The 22,324-nt window shown below is 34.5% G+C and overlaps 3 protein-coding genes and 1 long non-coding RNA gene across 4 annotated transcripts; 1 reads left to right on the top strand and 3 right to left on the bottom strand.

Annotated features, from left to right (window-relative positions):
- Positions 1 to 479: 479 nt before the first annotated feature.
- Positions 480 to 2,602, bottom strand: LOC130742745 (GDSL esterase/lipase At1g29670-like). Its single transcript, XM_057594846.1, has 5 exons — positions 2,115 to 2,602; positions 1,782 to 1,906; positions 1,429 to 1,674; positions 877 to 1,105; positions 480 to 785 (listed from the first exon to the last, which is right to left on the bottom strand). The coding sequence occupies exons 1-5, from the start codon at positions 2,368 to 2,370 to the stop codon at positions 559 to 561; spliced, it is 1,083 nt and encodes a 360-aa protein (XP_057450829.1). The 5' UTR covers positions 2,371 to 2,602; the 3' UTR covers positions 480 to 558.
- Positions 2,603 to 8,050: 5,448 nt separating this feature from the next.
- Positions 8,051 to 10,153, bottom strand: LOC130742744 (GDSL esterase/lipase At1g29670-like). The gene is made up of 5 exons (XM_057594845.1): positions 9,840 to 10,153; positions 9,485 to 9,609; positions 9,115 to 9,360; positions 8,505 to 8,733; positions 8,051 to 8,412 (listed from the first exon to the last, which is right to left on the bottom strand). Exons 1-5 carry the CDS (start codon positions 10,096 to 10,098, stop codon positions 8,186 to 8,188), a joined length of 1,086 nt encoding a protein of 361 aa, XP_057450828.1. The 5' UTR covers positions 10,099 to 10,153; the 3' UTR covers positions 8,051 to 8,185.
- Positions 10,154 to 14,360: 4,207 nt separating this feature from the next.
- LOC130746289 (GDSL esterase/lipase At1g29670-like) lies at positions 14,361 to 16,191 on the top strand. Its single transcript, XM_057598863.1, has 5 exons — positions 14,361 to 14,694; positions 14,862 to 14,986; positions 15,094 to 15,339; positions 15,507 to 15,735; positions 15,831 to 16,191. The coding sequence occupies exons 1-5, from the start codon at positions 14,460 to 14,462 to the stop codon at positions 16,055 to 16,057; spliced, it is 1,062 nt and encodes a 353-aa protein (XP_057454846.1). The 5' UTR covers positions 14,361 to 14,459; the 3' UTR covers positions 16,058 to 16,191.
- Positions 16,192 to 18,104: 1,913 nt separating this feature from the next.
- Positions 18,105 to 18,714, bottom strand: LOC130746290 (uncharacterized). The gene has a single exon (XR_009022078.1). It is a non-coding gene; the product is annotated as an uncharacterized LOC130746290 (long non-coding RNA).
- Positions 18,715 to 22,324: the final 3,610 nt, after the last annotated feature.

Below are 22,324 nucleotides of genomic sequence, written 5' to 3'. Positions count from 1 at the left end.
ATTATTTTAAAAACTATGAATCTAAACTAACTAACGACCACCGGTTATGATGCCCTTAACAAAAATACTCCGAATTACCGAGGGATAACATATTTTTATTTTGTTTATAAAACACGTCGATAGCATTGAGACCTAATGCTTTTCTGGACAAGGAAGATTTATCTCTTAATCTTAATTATCTGCTGGTTTTTATTGTGACCACTTTTTCTGGTTTGGATTTTTTTGCTGTCAAGTTGTGGTGCATTTTGGGTATCTTGTTTTTGTTGCAAACCAGTGTGTGTTGAACTTAATTGGATCTGTGTTAAAAGAGGAATTGGAGTGCTGTCTACTGTTGGTAGCTAGCTTGCCAAATGATTAAAAATCCAACAACAAGATCAAACCAATGCAATTTCTCATCCATTTATCCAAACAATGTACAAGAACATATATATAAATTAAACAATCAAGCAATGAAAGACTATATAACATGCATCGCTTCAAATTTAAGTCAACTTATTCTGCTTAAAATTTAAAAGGATCATGCTAAGATTATTTGAACATATTCAAGGATACCTAGAATTAATTTATTGTATTAGATTGAATAAGGTGTTTGATATTTGTTGGGTAAGCGATGGCTGGATTAGAAGAGTTGTACGAAGTTATTGCGGTGACTAAGTTTGCAGCTTCTGTTGTGTGAATTCCATCCCAAAATACATACTCATGCCTATTCCGGCATGGAATTCCTTCTGGAATACATTTTCCCCGGTCATTTGTCGGGCAACAACCATGTTTAGTAACCATGAAACCTGAAATTCAAGAAACTTGATGTCATATTCAAGTACTATTCAATTGAAAATTATGAATTATATTGAAGTATGAGAAAGCCAAAATGTTTACCAACGGATTCGTCGTGGATTATGGATGTACTGTTTATGAAAATGAATTTGGAATCAGTTAAGATTTTCTTGTTGAAATGATCCACTAGAGATTTAAGCTGATCATTAAACAGGAATGCAGCAACATTCTTCTCCTCAACACAAGATCCATTTACTAAAAGCTTTGGAATGCAACCTAAGCGATCTAACCCAACCAGCACTGACTTTCTTGCTCCAAAATGATGTAGAGTCTGTCGTGGATTAAAAACAAATTTTCATTATTATAAAACATGATATTGTACATAATATTAAGAGTGATATATTTAGCTTGAACATATTGATTTTGTACTTCGAATTCTTTTCAATATATTCTTTAGCTTATCAAAAAAAAAAATAACCTGAACATATTGATTTTGTCGAACATACACATCCAATCGACACCTTATTTAGCAAACAGAGTGTTGAATGGAATATTGTCCCTCAAAAACGTATGTCCCTCAAAATAGTTAACAATTTGAACATAATTCAGTACTATATGATTTTTTCTGTTAGATATGTAAGATATTATTTATACCTGTAAATAATGAGATAACTGGTGGATAAGAGCTTTAGCATATTGCTTCGGGGTATACATGCGGCTCGTGTTGAATACATTGGGAAGGAAGTAATTTTGTTCAAAATCATTGGTGCCTATATTCACATAATACAAGCACTGACTAAGGTATTGTGTAGCTTTGTCTAAACCTCCAAGTTTGTGGGCAATTCGGGACACTATGGCTCTGTGATGGAGTAGTTGTAATCCCAAGTTGACGTTATGACCCTGCATACATATATGAAATTTAGCGGTTGCATGAAACACAAAGAAGAAAATAATTCATCCACATTCACCCAAAGAAATATAGGGATAGAAAAAGTATGAAGAAATACCAATTGGCTGCCGCTCTCTTTGCGAATTCCGGCTGAACCAGATGCATAGTTGACACCTTTTAGTATGTCTGAGCCACTGAGGTTTGCAAAGGGTGGGATGAATTTTTTAAATCCCAACATTTGGGCTGCAATGGTATTGAAAATGTCATATAATTAGAGTTTCCATAATGTAAGTTTTTGTACGTTAATTAAGATATCGTTTTTGACATTCAATCGATGCACAAGTTAGTGATGGTTTTTAAGCGGTACAAATATTTACCGTTGATAAAAACACCACTGCATGTTTTGATTGTATATGGACATAAATTATATAGAGCATGAGCATGTTGTTACCTATTTTGTCAATGGGATTTCGTCCGTTGGAATATCTTCCAGTCGGAAAAGTTGCAGGGAAGTCGATGCCATATGGCAAGAAATTAGCTTTTGCTGAGGTTGGAAGATTGTTGTTGTTTCCACTGTCAGATAGAGAATCCCCAAACACAAAAATGCAAGGCACTTGGGATTCTCCAAGGACAGTACTATGTTGCATGATGCTTGCAACCATGAGAACAAAAGAGAGAATCAACCATGTTTTACTCTCACTACCCATTTAGTTAATTTCTTCTTACGATCACAAGAAGCTGATTAAGTATTTGCTATTGGACTATGATGATATCAAGCTATAATGGATTGATTGAGTGACAATAAGAGAAGATGAATGCATGTATTTATAAGGTACGTGGCAAGTTAAATTGTCTAAATTGGCAGCATTGATTATGGATTACAATCAAACTTCGACGAAATTAATGGAACCATCTTTTTCCATGGATTCAATAGTTTTTCTTTCGCCGCGTATTTGTACGTTATGACCATCAATTCAATATTTTCGCCCACCCTGCTTGCTGCAGTAGTATACGAGAATATAATTAATATAAAAGTTATGATGACATTTTAAAAAAAAAATGTTTTCTTGATGAAATATGAAGAAAAAAAAGATAAATGAGTGATATAATATGTGATAACGATATAAAACGCAGACAAACAAAAAGAAAATAAGTGAAAATGATAGTATAAAATATGGAAGAGAAATTGAAGTGTGCATGTATTAAAATTTAGAATCAATATATGTTTGCAGAATTAATGTGACGTTTACACATGGATTTCAATTCAACTCCAATTTCAGCGATGCCACATCAGCATTAATCATCCAGTCAGCTGTACAAGTGGATGGAGAGAGAGAGAGAGTTGAAATGCTGACCGAGGAAAGTCAACAAATTTGAAAGAAATTAACAAAAGAAAAGTTTTTTTTTATAGGTAAATGCTAGTTGTTAATTGTTAGTAAATAAGTTCCTTCGTCAGGATTCGAACCCTGACCCTTCACCCTACAAATCTCTTCATTCCCTTAGCTTACCAAGTGAACTACCCTTCCCTCCATTAACAAAAGAAAAGTGAGTCGACGTATCGGCGAAGAGGCTGCATTACCACTTGTGGCTGTGGGTTTGGTTGTTTTAAGCGTTAGTTTGTAGAAAGGAGTTGAAGTTGGGTGGGGCTAGTAATTTGAAGTTGGGTTCTTTATTTTTTTTATTGTTTTGTTTTGTTTTCATTTTTCCTCTCTTGTATTTGGGTTTAGCACCCTTGTGTTATTTTTGAATATAATTTGGTTTATAAAAAAAACCACTATATATGCATTTCATACGACCATTTCTTTGAAGACAAAAGTTTGATTCATATCTTTCTTAAATCTAGTTTTATATTGTTCTTCAATCATTACAGGATACATGAATGATAAGTTGAAGAAATGAAAAAATTATTAGATTAATAAATTTAAAAAGTGGGTGGTTGAGAGTTTCTCATTAGACAACAAAATTACACAAAAGTATTTAATTAAGACTATGTGTGACACATCTAACTATAAACTACCTGAAAGCTTATAAGAGCATCTCCAATGCTAATTCTTATTTCTTAGTTCTTAGCACTATTCATGTGGGCTCGTATTGCCACATGTGCTTAAGCAACTCTCAAGCAATTTTGCTCCAACCATGAGTTCTTAGTTCTTAGTTCTTACCATTATTCATTTGGTCTCACCAACCATATTATTTATACTTTTTATTTTCATAAAGTAAAAAATAAAACTCATAAAGTAATAAAGTAATTTGGATGAGAGAAAAATAATTAACATTTTAAGCTAAGAACTCAAAAAGTAAAACTTCTTATATAAGAACTGAGTTCTTATTTTTAAGAACTAAGAGCTCCATGACAGCACCTCCAATGGTAAAGTTCTTAGTTCTTAGTTCTGAACTCAAAAATAAGAACTAAAAATCTTGCATTGGAGAGGTTCTAAGTTAGTTAAAAGGTGAAAGCTGAAAAGCTACCTAATTGAATTTTTTTTATAAAACTAGCCGTTGAGCAAGCTGAAATTATAAATCACATAAATGTGACATATTTGTATAATTTTTAATATTATATTTAATATTTATTTATGTACATATCAATACATATATATTAATAATAAAATAATTATCACTTAAATATTTTAATTTAGCTTAAATTATTTATCATCTTAAAAATATAATATTAGTTTTTTATTTATTTTCTATTCCATATTTTTATTAAATAAAATAAATTATTTTATATCATAAAGTAATAATCAAAATAAAAGTATATCATCTCGCATCCGATAATAAATTAGAGTGAGGAGAGCCTTAGCGATGGGTATTAGAATGGTCTATGATTGCTCAGACGAAATGGCGGTTCAAGGCATAGCTGCTAACATTGCTACTCGAAGATTGAGGTAATTCTCGCATAATTCTTCTTCTCTGGCTCACAGGTTTTTGGAAGGGTACGTAATCAGAGGCTGTATCTTTTGGTTTGTAGCTTGGCTCTTGTAGTTCTTGGGTTTGGTAGGTTTCTTTGTATTTTTCAAATAGGGTGGTTTTGTTGGGTTCTCTTTCTTGGTTCTTGGGGGGTTGGTTTTCGCTGGTTGGTGGTTTCTTTTTGCTATATTAATCACCGCTCTCGTTGTATCTTTTTGAGCTTTGCTCCCAAAGCTTGCGATTAATATATCTTTCTGCTTTCTAAAATAATATTCAAAATAAAAGTATCATCTTGCATCCCATTATTTATTTATTTTTTAAATTGTCATCTTGCATCCCATTATAAATTAGCAATGTTGTTGCGAATCTCCTTCATTTAATAAAATGATAAGGATAAAGATGAGAATAGATGCAAATAAATTTTAAGCTAGCTAGTTATAAGCTACTTGAGGTAACTTATTAAAAATGTTTAAGCTACTAAAATAAACTCATCTACCAACACTTTTAAAAAGTTTTTAAGTTAGTCAATTAAGCTTTAAGTTAACCGAAATGACATGACAAACAAAGCCTAAGTTTTATTCTTACTCTAAGAATCATGAACATTTTAATTACTATAAAACCTTAGCTATTTTTACTAAATGAAAAATTATTTTAATATTACAAAATAAATTTATAAATACTATATTATAAATTTGATTCAACCAATAGCTTGTTAACTTAAAGCCCTAACCAAGTCAACTATCGGTCCAGGTTTTAATTGTCGTGAGATCAGAACTGATTCTTCTTCAAGAGACCAAGCTCAGTGAAGAAGGGAAGAACTTGATTCAACCAATAGCTTGTTAACTTAAAGCCCTAACCAAGTCAACTATCAGTCCAGGTTTCAATTGTCGTGAGACCAGAATTGATTCTTCTTCAAGAGACCAACACTTTTAAAAAGTTTTTAAGTTAGCCAATTAAGCTTTAAGTTAGTTGAAATGACATGACAAACAAAGCCTAAGTTTTATTTTTCACTAAGTTTAAGTTAGTTGAAATGACATGATCATTACTCTAAGAATCATGAACATTTTAATTACTATAAAACCTTAGCTATTTTTACTAAATGAAAAATTATATTAATATTACATAAAATAAATTTATAAATACTATATTATAAATTTGATTCAACCAATAGCTTGTTAACTTAAAGCCCTAACCAAGTCAACTATCGGTCCAGGTTTTAATTGTCGTGAGACCAGAACTGGTTCTTCTTCAAGAGACCAAGCTCAGTGAAGACAGGAAGAACTTGATAGAAAGCTGGGCAAACTCGGGCCGGACCGGCTGAGAAACCCTAACCGAGTTTTTTTATTTTTTATTTATAAACATTTTTCTTAAGAAAGAAAAAGTTCTTTTTTTTTATTAAACTCGGACTAGACCGACTAAGAAAGCCTAACTGAGTTAATGATCGGTTCGAGTTTAATAACACTAGAAGAAAGTTAATCGGTAAGTGCCAATGTGTGACACAAACATTTCCAACAACTTGAGATTTTCTACCGTTTGACTAAAAGAAAGTTGGGCGTGTCTTGCAAGAAAAAGACATCAACGTTTTCAGCGAATTGGATTTAGCAAGAAAATATCACAAACCAATAATCAAATTTAGATTACGCATGCTTCAACCGGCCTGGAACAAAACTTTTTCTACCACTTGACATTATATTTACAATCAAAATAAGTACAAGAAATCAACCATATTGAGACCCACAGAGCAAGAATAAGAGCAGGGAAATTATATCTATTAAAGACCTCTTTTGTTGTCACTGCTATAAAAAGAATAGCTCATGTATACTACACTCAATATAAAATGTTATAAACGGGTGGATGGAAAACAAGCGTTAACCTTACCATTTTGACATACAAAAGACGCAAATGAATGTGATACTTACAGCAACATATATTACTATAAAAAAATTGCAAATTGTAGCGGTTAAATGTTGTAAATTGTGGCGGTTTTGACAAATGTAATTTAAATGAAAGTCGGTTTGGCCGGTCAACGTCATTTAATAATTACCTTCGTCATTTGGTACAATACGTCAGTTCACATGAAACCGTCACTAAAAGTCATCGTATTATACAAGAAATAAAATGGTGGATAACTTTGCGAAAAATGGCGGCTAAAAACACCACAAGTTATTCATACTAGTTTTTAGTGAAAATACGTAATATTTGATATACAACGACTGCAATTTCTTAGTGTCGTACATTACATCGGTTAAGAAATTAAATTTTTTATTTTCCTTTTTTATTATATATACATATACATTTATTTAGGTAAGCCAAATGATATATAAATAGAAGTATTAGGGGTACTTCAACCTAAGAAGATAATTACAAGCTAGAAAGTGAAGGAAAAAAAAACCAGTAAATACAAAACTACACATAGGACCAAGGGGAGCGGGTAAACTCTCTTTAGATTTAAAAGCCAATCCCACCACACTAAGGCCCCGTTTGGAAGAGCTTATTTGAGCTTATCTGATAGCATAAGCTCTTATCTCATTGTTTGGGAGAGCTTGTGCAAACAGCTTATGGACTACCATAAGCTGTTTTGAGCTTATTTTCATAAGCTATTCAGGATAGCTTATGAAAAAAAGCTTATGCTTATATATAGTTTATTTTCAATTTATTTCAATATAAATATTTTAAAATAGCTTATGAGTAAGCGCTTATGTCATAAGCGCTTATGTCATAAGCGCTTATGGTCATAAGCGCCTAATTAAGATGTATTTCCAAACGGGGCCTAAACCTTACAAAGCACATACCCAAAACCAGGACAATTCCAAACGCATTTCAGCAGTAGGGGAAAAGGCACTTTCTCTTGAACTAAATTATGTAATGCATATGTTTATCTTTAAATACCGGTTCAAATATTTATGATCAAAATGTTGCAAAAGTGAATAATGACACAAAATTGTGTGTGAGTATCAATTGATTAAATACCATTTTAATTACTAATTTAAAAAAAATTAAAAGCCAACAAACAAGTTGGCGATTTAAAAAAAAAGGTAAAAAAAACGCCAACATAGTTGGCGATTGTTAGAAAAAACAAAAAAAATTAAAAAAATAGGAAAAACGCCAACATGGTTGCGATTTATTTAAAAAACGAAAAAAAAAAAGTAAAACGCCAATGCAATTGACAATTCTTTAAAAAAAGTAAAAAAAGAAATAGAATCGCTACGGATTTATACTAGATTGGTACATAAAAAAATACCCCAAAGTTGTAATTTCCAAACAAAATTATACTACTTGGGTACAAAAGCCGGGTTTATCATGGGTTGGGGTGCTTTTTCACTCTATTCATTGATTCCGTTAGATTAGTATTGAGTAATGATTCTATTCACACTCATATTTTTTTTCCATCTCATTTCAACAAATTACATATCAAATACAGAAAAGAAAAAAAAAAATAGCTAGCCTGCCAATGATTAAATATCCAAGAAAATGATCAAACCAATGCAATTCCTCATCCATTAATCAAAAAAGGTACAAGAACACACATACAAATTAGAATTAAGTAAGAAAAGAATACATCACATGAATTGTCATGCTAGATTATTTGAACTTATTTAGGGACACCTTGAACTAATTTATTGTATTGGATTGGACAAGGTGTTTGATATTTGTTGGGTAAGCGATGGCTGGATTAGAAGAATTGTATGAAGTTATTGCAGTGACTAAATTTGCGGACTCTGTTGTATGAATTCCATCCCAAAACACATACTCGTTCCTATTCTTGCATGGAATACCATCACGAATACATTTCCCCTTTTCATTTGTCGGGCAACAACCATGATGAGTAACCGCGAAACCTGAAATTCAAGAACCATGGTGTTATGTCATATTTAAGTATTGTTTCGATTGAAAATTGTGAATTGAAGTATAAGAATGCCAAAATGCTTACCAACGGATTTGTCGTGGATTATGGATGTACTATTTATGAAGATGAATTTGGAATCAGTTAAGATTTTCTTGTTGAATTGATCCACTAGAGATTTTAGTTGATCATTAAAAAGGAATACGGCAGCATTCTTCTCCTCAACACAAGATCCATTTACTCTGAGCTTTGGAATGCAACCTAAGCGATCCAACCCAACCAGCACGGACTTTCTTGCCCCAAAATGATGCAGTGTCTGTCATGGATCATAAACAATTTTTCATTATTATAAAACATGATATTTCTACATAATATTAAGAGTGATATAACGTGAACATATGATTTTTGGCAGACATTCAATCGACATGCATCCTGTTTAGCGCCAATAAAAAATTAATAGTTGTTAAAAACTATCACTAGACAGAGTGCATGTCAATGAAAAGTTCTCACATGGATGTTAGCTAAACCAAACTTATGTGATAGTATCAATAATATGTGATTTTGAAAGTCATTAAACTTAGCCAACCAAAAGATTCATGCTTTTCATCATCTCAAGGCCAGTGAATAGTTATCAATTTGTACCTAATTCAATTCATGAATTTTTTTGTTAGATATGTACTTAAGATGTTAATTATACCTGTAAGTAATGAGATAATTGGTGGATAAGAACTTTAGCATACTGCTTCGGGGTATACATGCGGCTTGTGTTGAATACATTGGGAAGGAAGTAATTTTGTTCGAAATCATTAGTGCCTATATTCACGTAATACAAGCACTGACTAAGGTATTGTGTAGCTTTGTCTAAACCTCCAAGTTTGTGAGCAATACGTGATACTATGGCTCTGTGATGAAGTAGTTGTAATCCCAAGTTGACGTTATGACCCTGCATAACATACATGCATATATGAAATTTAGCGGTTGTACGAAATGTACACAAATAAAAATAATAATTCATCCATATTCACCCAAAGATTAGTTATAGAGATAGAAAAATTAGGTAACAATACCAATTGGCTGCCGCTCTCCTTGCGAATTCCAGCTGAGCCAGATGCATAGTTGACACCTTTGAGTATGTCTGAGCCATTAAGGTTTGCAAATGGGGGGATGAATTCTTGAAATCCCAACAGTTGGGCTGCAATTGTATTTAAAATGTTATATATAGTTCGGGTTTACATACGAGCTTTAATATGTGAAATATGATTTAGCATGTTGAGATACAATGTGCGTACAGGTTAGCTAGTAGTCGTTTTTAAAGCCACAAATATTTGCGACTGATAAAAACCATCGTTAACTTGTGTACCGATTGTATATCAACTTGTATATCGTTTTTAATATGTGAAATAAGAGCATGCTATATTTTACCTATTTTATCAATGGGATTTCTTCCGTTGGAATATCTTCCGGTTGGGAAAGTTGCAGGAAAGTCGATGCCATATGGCAAGAAATTAGCTTTTGCAGAGGTTGGAAGATTGTTGTTGTTTCCACTATCAGATAGAGAATCCCCAAACACAAAAATGCAAGGCACTTGGGATTCTCCGAGGACAGTACTATGTTGCATGATGCTTGCAACCATGACAGTTACAAGAGACAGAATCAACCATGTTTTACTCTCACAACCCATTTGGCTAATGATGTATTTGATATATGACTATGATGATATGATATCAAGCTAATTAATCGATTGATGAATTTGTGAATATAAGAGAAGATGAATGCATGTATTTATATATAAGGTACGTGGGCATGAGGGAGGGACAATATGGGCAAGTTAATTAAATTGTCTAAATTGGCAGCATTGATTAAGAATCACAATTAAACTTCCAGGAAATTAATGAGACATGTTTTTCCATAGATTCCAATCATGTTTGCTTTTGCCGCGCTTGTGTACGTATGACCACCTGTTCAATATTTTCGCTCACCTGGGCATTGGATTTGAATTCATATGACATATCAGCATTTTCCAAGTCAGCTGTACAAGTGGATGGAGAGAGAGAGAGAGAAAGTTGAACTTGAAATGCTGACCGGAGAAGTCAAGCCTATATATTGGGGGGAACACAACAAAATTGAAAGAAACGAAATTAAAGTTAAACGTATTGGAGAAGGCTGCACTTACCATTATCTTTTTTTGAAATACTTTACCATTATCATACATTCATTTTATGTGAATATCACACTTAGGGACCCCACACTTAGATGCATATTTTTTGGGTTATAAAAAATTTCTTAAAAAAGAAAAGGAACAAAGTTAACTGATAAGTGCCAATGTGACACACACATTATATAGTTCCAACAACTTGAGCTTTTCTACCCTTGATTAAAGAGGTTGCCTAAATTACCTATGAGAAAGTTTGGGTTAAATAACACATCGTCTAATCACATTAAAGATAAATGAGTTAAATTTTTATATTTTATTTATTAATTTGTTTATAAAAAATTATATTGGTCAATTGAGTTGTGGGTTAATAACTTACATGGGTCATTTAGACAATCCTTGACTAAAATAAGTTAATCGGTAATTATATAAGTGTCAATGTGACACACACAATTAATAGTGCCAGTGTGACACACACATTAGGGCTAAGAAAAGGATATAAACGGTTTAATCGAATTGGATTTAACAAGAAAATATCACAAACAAAATAAAGTAATCAAATTTAGATTACACATGCTTCAACCAGGTGGAACAAAACTTTTTACACCACTTGAACATATAATTATAATCAAATTAAAATTAGTAAAAGAAAGGGATGATGAGGGTTTTTCTTTGGTTCATCTTCATGATGTGATCCAGGTGAATATTGTGAAGTATCGTTGTCGTCTTGCTACTTCATCTTAGTGTTCTCGCTGCTCACATCCTATGGAGGATGCGTTGCATTGCCCCCGGTATTGCCCGCATTTGCGTGTGATCTGGTTAAGGTTTCAAGCCTTTTTGTGGCCGCAGTTTCGGGTCATGGATGTTCATACTTGGGTTCGGACTTGGGCTCAAGGCCCGCACTCTTCCATGTTTGCCTCGGTATTGTGGGGCTTGTGGCGGTGGAGGAAAGATTGAGTGCTTGGGGGTGCATAGTGGACATACGGTCCAGTCTGTCTTCTCGTGGATTCTGCAGGAGGAGAGAGATTATTCTCAAAACCTTGCAAAGTCCCAGGATCGGATTTTAGAGTTTTTACAAATTGAGAGGTGGAGCGGCTCCTGTCGTAGGCTTTGTTTCTCTTACTATTGATGGTGCGTATGACCATACACGACGACGTATGGGCATGGGATCGAGGTGTTGTGCGGGATTCCAGTGGAGCTTGGCAATTTGGTTTATGTGTCGGTGTGCTTGGTGGTGATCCTTTGGCTGCAGAACTTCATGCGCTTCTTATGGGTCTTCATCTCCTTTGGAGGAGGAATTAATATTCGTCGGGTTTATTGTGAGTCAGATTGCGAGGAGATTGTGAATTTTCTCACTCAGGGGAGGTTTTGTTTACTTGAATTTGCTAGCATGTTTATGGATGTTCATCTTTTGCTTGCCCGGAGTTGGGACATTAGGTTGCGTCATATTCCTCAAGAAGCCAACGGTCCGGCAGATTGCATGGCGGGTTTTGGAGCTGCTCAGCAGTGTGATTTTACGTGTTTTGATGTTTCCCCAGACATAGTTGTTCATTTACTGTCACGGGATGCCTTAGCCTTGTAGCCTCTTTTATTTTTCCCATTCACCAGAAACAACTTTTCGTCCTTATAAGATATGTGAAGTTTGATTTTCATCCCTTCTCATCGAAGTAAAGTTTAAATTTAATCTCTATTTTTTAAAAAAACTACTCAGTTTTGACCTTCGCCAGAGTTTGACCTCCAACCAACATCCCATGTGTCACCACCAGTCCAACATGGCGCGCATACGTGTTAAATGAGGCTGATGTGTAATTTTTTTCTTTTATATTTATTTAGACTCATTTCTACATCATAATTGATTTCTTTTTTTTTCTTTTGAAAATAAAAAATTATTAATTTAAATAAATAAAAAGAAAACTCTCAATCTTTTCATCTTCATTTCACCCTTCTTCATCTTCTAAATTTTCTTTCTTTCTCACCTCTTACCTCTCCTTTCTAGATCAGGTTTTTACTTTCTTTCTTTCTCGCCTCCTACTTCTCCTTCTTGCCCCATCAACCAAAACCCTAATCTCCTTTTTTTATAAGCCAAACTGAATTAATACACTACAAAAAAAAAATTGCTACAGTATAATTAAGGTGGTTATATTGCTGCAGTTCACTAAAACCATCATTATATATATATATATTACGTCAGTCACTGTAGCCGACTAGCCGCACATTAATCTTCTAAAATAATACAACAATTTATCGTAAGTAATTTTGATTTAAATCATCGTAATCAAATTTTATTTTGTTAACACGTGCAAGAGTTATCCTTATAACAAAGCAATACATTAATTCAAACAAAGACCTGCTATAATTAACAAAAAGATCCACAACACTTATAGAGGTGTTGCATGGTTAATTATCAAGGGTGGCTCGTATAATCTCTAACCGTTTTGTACTAGTCCAACTAGTGAGCCATTACTTAAATTAGATTTATAATATATTATTAATAAATTTATTTATGTAATATTAATATTTTAATATAATTTTACATTTAACAAAAACTAGCTAAGGTTTGTATAATAATTAAAATTTAGAACACCCAGAATCTGCAGAAACAACCTTCAAGGATCCTCCTTCATCTGTAAAGTATCAGCTGAATTTTTGTCTTATGCTACAAGAGGTGTTAAGAAATAATATTCACCTTTTAACAGAAGATGAAAAAGCCTATATGGGTATTAATATTAGTACTCGTGGATTTTATTCTTTAAAATTTTTCTTATCAAATCCTGGAAACTTTAAACGATGTCTCATCCATGAGTCATTCACTTTACTCTCAAAAAAAAAAAATATATATATATATATATCTTGTTATTAATGAGAGCTCAACCACCCACTTTCTAAATTTATTAATCTAATAATTTTATCCTGTTGTTTGTCTTCAAAGAAATGGTCATATGACATGCATAGTGGTAAATCATATGTAGCCTTCGCCAATAGGTTGACTCACTTTTTATTCTGGGATTTCCCCCAATAGGGGTTGACTCTCCTTGGTCAGCATTTCAACTATCTCTCTACATCCACTTGTACAGCTGACTGGATGATTAATGCTGATGTGGCACCGCTGAAATTGGAATGGAATTGAAATTCAAGTGTAAACGTAACATTAATTCTGCAAACATACATTGATTCTAAGTGTTAATATATTCATCTCTTACATCTCATTTTTACTTAATTTTTTTATCTTCCTGCATTTCTTATCATAATTATCACATTTTATATCATTTATTTATTTATCTTTCTTTTCTTCATATTTTATCAAATATCATATTTCATCCAGATGAAAGTGAAAGTGTTTTTAAAATACCAAGATGGCTAGCTCAGTTAGCAACACAAGTAAAGTGTGTGAGAAGAGCTCTCGGGTTCGATCCTCATACAATACACTCTTGGGAGGGATGAGGAATCTTAACTGCGACGGCATCTAAAAAGTGACCGGTACCGGATGTATATAAAAAAAAGTGTTTTTAAAATATCAATATATCATCATAACTTTTCCCATTGATGATTCTCCGATACTACTGCAGCAAGAAGGGTGGGCGTAAATATTGAATAGATGGTCATAATGTACACATGAGGGGCGAAGAAAATACTATTCAATCCATGGAAAAAGATGGTTCCATCAATGCTGCCAATTTAGACAATTTAATTATATTTGTATAACTTGCCCATGTCCCTCCCCTCACGGCCACGTACTTATAAATACATGCATTCATCTTCTCTTATTCTCACACAATCCTCAATTGATTAATTAGCTTCATATTATCATAGTCATATAGCAAAAACTACTTCATTACTTGTGTTCGATCGAGAGAGAAATTAAATTAAATGGGTTGTGAGAGTACTAAAACATGGTTGGTTCTGTCTCTTTTCTCATAGTTGCAAGTATCATACAACATAGTACTGTCCTTGGAGAATCCCAAGTGCCTTGCATTTTTGTGTCTGGGGATTCTCTATCTGATAGTGGAAATAACAACAATCTTCCAACCTCTGCAAAAGCTAATTTCTTGCCATATGGCATCGACTTCCCTGCAACTTTCCCAACTGGAAGATATTCCAACGGAAGAAATCCCATTGACAAAATAGGTAACATGCATATTCTATGATTTCCATTGATAAATAATCAAGACATAAAGGCTAACAGTGCGTTTAATTTTTATCAAAAACAAATATCTGTAAAACCATATGTTTACGTATAGGAACTCATATGAAAAACTTATATGTATAACATTTTAAATTTTTTACCATTGCAGCACAATTGTTGGGATTTCAGGAATTCATCCCACCCTTTGCAAACCTTAGTGGCTCGGACATATTAAAAGGTGTCAACTATGCATCGGGTTCAGCCGGAATTCGCAAGGAGAGCGGCAGCCAATTGGTATTGCTACCTACTTTTTCTATCCCTATATTTCTTTGGGTGAATGTGGATGAATTATTTTCTTATTTGTGTTTCATGCAACCACTAAATTTCATATATGTATGCAGGGTCATAACGTCAACTTGGGATTACAACTACTTCATCACAGAGCCATAGTGTCTCAAATTGCCCACAAACTTGGAGGTTTAGACAAAGCTACACAGTACCTTAATCAGTGCTTGTATTATGTGAATATAGGCACCAATGATTTCGAACAAAATTACTTCCTTCCCAATGTATTCAACACAAGCCGCATGTATACCCCGAAGCAATATGCTAAAGCTCTTATCCACCAGTTATCTCATTATTTACAGGTATAATTAATATCTTACATATCTAACAAAAAAAAATTCACGTAGTATTGAATTAGGTTCAAATTGATAACTATTTACTAGCTTTGAGATTATGAAAAGCATGAATCTTTGGGTTGGCTAAGTTTAATTACTTATAATAATGAAAAATTGTTTATGATCCACAACAGACTTTGCATCATTTTGGGGCAAGAAAGTCCGTGCTGATTGGGTTGGATCGCTTAGGTTGCATTCCAAAGCTCATGGTAAATGGATCTTGTGTTGAGGAGAAGAATGTTGCTGCATTCCTTTTTAATGATCAGCTTAAATCTCTAGTGGACCGATTCAACAAGAAAATCTTAACTGATTCCAAATTCATCTTTATAAATAGTACATCCATAATCCGTGACAAATCTGCTGGTAAACATTTTGGCTTTCTTATAATTCAATTCACAATTTTCAATTGAAACAGTACATGAATATGACATAAAACCACCATGGTTCTTGAATTTCAGGTTTCACGGTCACTCATCATGGTTGTTGCCCGACAAATGTAAAGGGAAAATGTATTCATGATGGTATTCCATGCCAGAATAGGAATGAGTATGTGTTTTGGGATGGAATTCACACAACAGAAGCTGCAAACTTAGTCACTGCAATAACTTCGTACAACTCTTCTAATCCAGCGATCGCGTACCCAACAAATATCAAACACCTTGTTCAATCCAATACAATAAATTAGTTCAAGGTGTCCCTAAATAAGTTCAAGTAATCTAGTATGACCATTCATTGTATGTATTCTTTCGTTGCTTCTAATTTGTTTTTGTGTTCTAGTACCTTATTTTGATTGATGGATGAGGAATTGCATTGGTTTGATCATTTTCTTGGATATATATTGGGCAGGCCGCAGGCTAGCTATATTTTTTGTATTTGATACTGGGATTTGGTTGTGCACAATGAAATGAAAAAGAAAGATGAGTGTGAATAAATCATTACTCAACACTAATCTAATGAAATCAATGAATTGATGAACAAGCACCCCCTAACCCAAGATAAACTCAATACCAGAAATAACATATATTAGCACCATAAAATAACTTCACCAACACATTAAAACAGCTTGTGGAGCAAAATCACCAGGCATCTTGCTCAATAAAGGACATTGTTCAAAATTTACTGTCCTTGTCCTTTGCTTAACTGCAATCAATCCCTTAACAGCTTGGTTTAAGCTAGTGAGTAACTTTCAAAGGGGCTACATACTGCCAACTCAGAATTCCTTCCACAGTATATAACAGCATTATTTAGCAAAACCAAGTGCAGAGAACGAAAAAAAAAATGAAGACCCAACAAGATCAAATAACAGCAGCAAAAGACACCATATGGAAAAAGTTTTTTCTTAACCAATAAAATGTGGTTTGTTGGAAATCACGGTTGGTGGTGAATGAAAAAGTTTAAATAAACAACCAATCATATTAACAGCAGCTTAGTTCAGGGCAAATTGAAAGGCTTAAGGAACTAACTTTAAGGACACAATAGTGGTTGTGGGATACATTTTAGATGATATATCTTAAACATTGCTAAATGAGATTAATTTCTATGCACCGACGGTGTGAAAAGTTTTACACCATCATTCAATCACAACCTTCCATTTTCTATTTTAGATATTATTAAATTCAAAATTAATTGTGAGCTTACAAAATAGAGGGATATGATTGAATGATGATGTAAAATTTATTTATTCATCAGAAGCACGTTAAAACAAAGCAAATTGATGGAGACTATTTTTGTGTCTAAATAAATACTTAACAGATATACTTTTCTAGCACGTATCAGTTGGAAGAGACTGATTCAATTTAACCACATATTAGTGGTCCTATCCTTATCAAGTAGAATTGTCTTATACCAATGATCTAGGAGTAAAAAAAAACCTTCAGAGATTTTGAGGAAGTTTCCCTTCAACAAACAGAAAAGTGCCTAGTAGACTTGAAAACTACTTCTACATTTGATTCTGAAGTCCAAATCAATTAAGAAAAGTTTCTGTTAGTAGCTTCTAGGTTTCAGAATTAATTCTGATAAAGTAGAAGCACATCCAAACAACATGCTATAATCTCTTGCCTTAACGTGAAGACTTACTGGATTTCAACCACACATTAACGTTGTCATGCCTTGAAAATGATACAGTTGGCTAGCCATAGCTAAGTAGCGAGACAAGTTTATATAATTTCAATCAAATGTTATCTTCACGAATGCAGCACAAAATCTCATCCTCAATCAAATTCCTTGGCAATTACAGACCATCAAGTTAACTATAATCATTTATGTAAACCAATCATTCGTCCACAACTCAGACTTTAGGAAGGATATTTCTTGAACACAAGACATATTTTTCCACTCCTCCTTATTAACTAACCTTAATCCACAAGGAACTTATTTTGATACAGATGGAACACTATCAGCAAAATTGTAGAAACATGAAACACCCCTTTCCAACCTCATTAAGGAGGGTGTCATGCCAACAGAGCATAGGTCATTGGCACCATAAACTTCATGTCATCAACAATTCAATCAATATCAAAGGTGAAGACTGAAATTTTCATACCACAAAACCAAATAAAAAATTATGCATACCCCTTAGCTCAATTGAGTCAATTCAATTAACAAAGTCAATGAAAAAGGGTAGCAAATCCATTAACATGCAACAAGCAATAGCTAATTTTCCCCTTTGCTTCTTCACCCTAACCGCTAGATTGATTAATCAAAATCATTCACAGGTTTAAAATCCAGTAAAATTAACCGAAAATTATTATAATTTATAAACAACAGAAAAACAGAGAGATAGAGTTAAACCCTACAAAGGTTCAATCATCAGATCACATGAAATTGAACTCGACCCATGAATTCCAAAAGCAAAAAGACTCCTTTTTTACAAGAATTTCACATACCCAATAACAAGAACAGTTCAAACGCTAATCAAGATTGAGCCTTGGCGGTGGCGGTGGCGGTGGTGGTGGGGGCAGCAGAGGAGGAAACAGGGTTGGTGAGCATGAGAGCACGATCATCACTGTTGGTGGTGTTGTTGTTGTCGTCTTCGTTGTCGGTGGTGCTGAGATTGATGCAAGAGCAACGCTCCAAGGAAGCGAAGAAAGCAGAAGCCATGTTGGCGCCGACCCAGTTGGCCATTCGGTCGAGCTTGTCGCAGGACATGATGGAGCCACCACAGTTGCTGTTGTTGCTGTTGCTGTTGTCGGTGGTGTTGTTTTCCATTTGCGATTTTTCTTCACTGTGAATTGTGGAGAGAAGAGAGGAAATGAAGAAGAAAGGGAAGAGAATTGGGATGAGAGCGTTGCCTTTTTCTTTCTGGCGACGGAAATTCAGTCGCCGTTTCTTAATCCGTTTGCTGATTTTGGGGCATACTTTATTACAGTCAACAGGTTACTGCTTGGGCTGTAAAAAGTAATAAAATAATCATATTTTTGGTAGATAATAATCATAATGTATATTTAATTTTTTAATAATGAGATGTCATGTATTTTTAATTTGTATATTTATGTTGCTGCATATATTTGAATATGTAGCTAATGGTGTGCAATAGAAAGATGGTTTGATACATCTTAAAAAAGATTTCTTCTAGGGGAAATTAGAGGAAGGTAAATTAAGGTAAAACTATATATAATTTTTGGGGAATATTTGGTGAGGCGATAGGATAAGAATGGATAGGATCAATGAATTGGATAAGTGATAAAATATGAAAATGATAAAAAAAATCAAATATTGAATGCGCACTTGAAACAAATAGTGGTGATGGTGGACTGTGATCGATGGCAGCAATAATGAATGGTATTCGGTGATAAAGATGCAAAGTATTGGATGACATAAGCGGCGAAAGAGGACATGAAGATGCGGTTGTGGTAGGTGTCTGATTATAGAAGTAGTGGAGGGTACTAGTAAGTGGCAATAAATGGTGGTGACATGAAGTGTGTAACGGGGGTGGTGGATGATGCTTGGCGATGGTGGATGTGGTAAATAGTGTCTAATGATAAAAGCGACTACAAGTGGTGGTCGATAGTGGTAAAGGTGGAATGTGTTAAAAAATATTGGCTAAAAAGGGTATAGAGTGAGGTGGTTGTAGAGATCGGGTCATAGAGGGGATAAAGAGTGTTGGGTGACAGCTATGATGAATAGTGTCTAGTGGTGGTGACGGGAGGAAGATGATGACAGACAATGTTGGGTGGAGGTAAAGGAACTGATAATGGATGTGTCGGATTTTCTTTTCATTCCTCGTGAGCCACTTATTTCTCCGAAACAAGAGAGAAAAGTTATTTTCCTCCTTTTTCCCAATAAGTCGACGGCGTGATGGCAAAGGGTGATTGGTATTTGATGATATGGAGACCTTGGAGAGTGTCTGCGAGCGCTGGCGTTGCAGACAAGCAAGGGGTGGTTTGTTGGAGAGTGATAGCTAGTGGTGGATGGTTCCAGGAGCAATGGTGCGTGTGAGGCATCGATTGTAGAGACAATCAAACGATAATATTGGAGGGTGCCCACGGTGGTAATGGAGGGTACGCGCGAAAGCAGCGGAGGGTGCTCGTTGGTGGAAGGTGTTGGGTGGCAATGATGATAAAAAGTGCTCGACTCTTATGATTGTGGTAAGCATGTGGGACAATGGTGGCGGGGTGGTAGAGGGTATCAAGTGGTGGCAAAGACAAGTGCCAAGCAGTGGTGGAGAATGTTAGGTGGTGGTAGCATGAGGTTGCCAAGCAATAATGGTGGTACTAAGTAGTTGCAACAGTGATTGAGGGTGTCAAAAGTTAGGGGAGATGATAAAGAGTGGGTTGGGAAAAATAAAATGACTATCATATCCTACTTGAGGTGTTCATCAACTCAGATCAACTCAATGAACTCGACAATCCAAACCAGACCAATCAATTTGTTCATATTTGTATGATTAATTTATTTACTTCAGGTTAAACTTGAACTAAAACTTTTGCAATCGTCTTATTCTCATAATTATCTTTTTAAGACCCAAATCAATTTGATCAACCGATACTACAAGAAAAATACTAATTACCGACCACTGAATGTCGTCGATAACCACTAAAAAGTCGCCAGTAACATAAATTTGCCGACAGTCAACTGACAGCTAAAATTCTTCAGTATTCACTTCGCCATTAAATACTATCATTGGTTTGGACCGTCAATAACTAGACTGGCATTTTACACAATTAAAAACTGAGAGAGGCATTTCCTAAATTCAATGATAAAATTGCTAACTTTAATCAATGGCCAAGACTATTTGTACCCTCCCTATTTACTATCCCCACCATCCCCTAATTTTTTAATCCAAAAATACCCCTAACATAGAAGACATACAAAGTAGTAAAAAAAAAAATACTCTCCCAACCTCATCTTCTTCTTCCTTCATCCTCTTCCACTCTCACCTTCCCCATCCCTATTTCATCTTCTAACATCACACACCTTAGAGGTATTTGAAGCTCCAAATTAGTGTAAACGTCAGTGGGTGAGATCAAGAGAAGAATAGAGGCTTTTGAAATTTTTACCGTTTTTCGCGTAAATCTGAGATCTGGGATATGGGTTGTGGTTCGATCCGTCATTTAAACTACGGACGTTTTATTGCTACCGCAACTTAAATGACGATAACGCCCGCAATCTAAGTAGAGGTAGCGTCCGCTAACTTAGTTGCGGTAACGTCCGCAATCTAAGTAACAGAGGTTACCGCCATTTAAGTTACGGATTATGTTGCAGGGTTAGGGTTTTGGTGTTTGACTTGGTGAAGTTTGTTGTCTATTAGGAGCATTATGAGAGGCAATTGCAAACTAACCCAACTTTCTTGATGTTTGACTTCTCCATCTTCCTCTTCTTCCTCTTTCTTGTTCCTTTGCTTCTTCTTCTTGCTTCCTTCTCCAACTTCTTCCAGATCCTTCTTCCTCCTTCCTTCCTTCTCCAACACAGATCAGGGTGGTGGCTAGGGTTTTTTTTATTTGGGAAAGTTGATAGAGAAAGGGCCGAGAGAAAGAGAGAGACCGTGAGAGAGGGAGATGGTGTGGGGAGAAGGTTTTTTTGTGTTTAATTGATTTAGTTCTTTTAAAGTCTGGGGGTATAATTATATTTTTGCTCAAAAGAGATGGTGTGGATAGTAAATGAGGATAGTCCAAATAGTCTTGGCCTTAATCAATTTGACCATTTACTCCGTAAAAAAAACTTTCTTACATCCAAAGAAAGTGTTGGAAATTTTCCAGCACCTAAGGGGTTGGCTAAGAAACGCAAGTACATACAAGTCACCTTTTTTTTTTTGGTGAAGACAAGTTGCTGTGATTGACAAGTTGCTGTGATTTTGGTATATAGTGGGCCTGAAAGTCCTTGTAGCGGGGCCCATCACTAACCTTTTACCCTATCTTGATTTTCAAGCTTCCAGGGAATTGCACCAAAAGAAAAAGCTTTCAGGGTAACCTGAAGAAACGTGGACCATAAATGGATCGAATTCGAAAATATCTCTCTTATAATTTAAACATGCAAAATAATCAAATTCTCCGTACAGACAAAAAAAAATTGAGATCTAAATAGTTGTCTAATAATGAAGACTTTTTTTTTTTTTGAAAGATCTAATAATGAAGACTTAATTACAAAGCATTTGAGTTTTCTGCACTATTTGTCCTAAATCTAATTAGAATATATAATTTGTTTTAATTATACTAGGATAAAACTTGTACGGTGCATTGGTCTTGTTTTGGTTTTTTAGATTTTAGATTTTTTTTTTGAATGGAGGGCTAGCCCAGAACAAAAGAAAAAAACTACACTCGAATTGACCGCGGGAATGACACTCTCGAGCAATCTGCAAATAATAAACTAGAGCACTTAGGAGGAGGACTCTCTAACACCTGCAACCATAGGGTATACTATGACCCATACTAGCCAAACAATCAACAACCTGATTAGCCTCTCTACAAACATGAGTACAACGAAAAATCCCAGGCTCTCTCCTTCAACGCCTTAA

This window comes from Lotus japonicus, chromosome 3, assembly GCF_012489685.1.
Source record: "Lotus japonicus ecotype B-129 chromosome 3, LjGifu_v1.2".
Classification (NCBI taxonomy): Eukaryota; Viridiplantae; Streptophyta; class Magnoliopsida; order Fabales; family Fabaceae; genus Lotus; species Lotus japonicus.
This window is presented reverse-complemented; position numbering and strand designations above follow the sequence as displayed.

Excerpts from the sequence above, each read along its gene's own strand:
- LOC130746289 (XM_057598863.1), top strand. The coding sequence starts at position 14,460 with ATGGTTGGTTCTGTCTCTTTTCTCATAGTTGCAAGTATCATACAACAT. Across the intron at positions 14,987-15,093 it reads AGGAGAGCGGCAGCCAATTG|GGTCATAACGTCAACTTGGG; the intron begins GTATTGCTACCT and ends ATATGTATGCAG. Across the intron at positions 15,736-15,830 it reads AATCCGTGACAAATCTGCTG|GTTTCACGGTCACTCATCAT; the intron begins GTAAACATTTTG and ends CTTGAATTTCAG.
- LOC130742745 (XM_057594846.1), bottom strand. The coding sequence starts at position 2,370 with ATGGGTAGTGAGAGTAAAACATGGTTGATTCTCTCTTTTGTTCTCATG. Across the intron at positions 1,675-1,781 it reads AAGAGAGCGGCAGCCAATTG|GGTCATAACGTCAACTTGGG; the intron begins GTATTTCTTCAT and ends ATATGTATGCAG. Across the intron at positions 1,106-1,428 it reads AGTTATCTCATTATTTACAG|ACTCTACATCATTTTGGAGC; the intron begins GTATAAATAATA and ends AATCCACGACAG.
- LOC130742744 (XM_057594845.1), bottom strand. The coding sequence starts at position 10,098 with ATGGGTTGTGAGAGTAAAACATGGTTGATTCTGTCTCTTGTAACTGTC. Across the intron at positions 9,361-9,484 it reads AGGAGAGCGGCAGCCAATTG|GGTCATAACGTCAACTTGGG; the intron begins GTATTGTTACCT and ends TATGTTATGCAG. Across the intron at positions 8,413-8,504 it reads AATCCACGACAAATCCGTTG|GTTTCGCGGTTACTCATCAT; the intron begins GTAAGCATTTTG and ends CTTGAATTTCAG.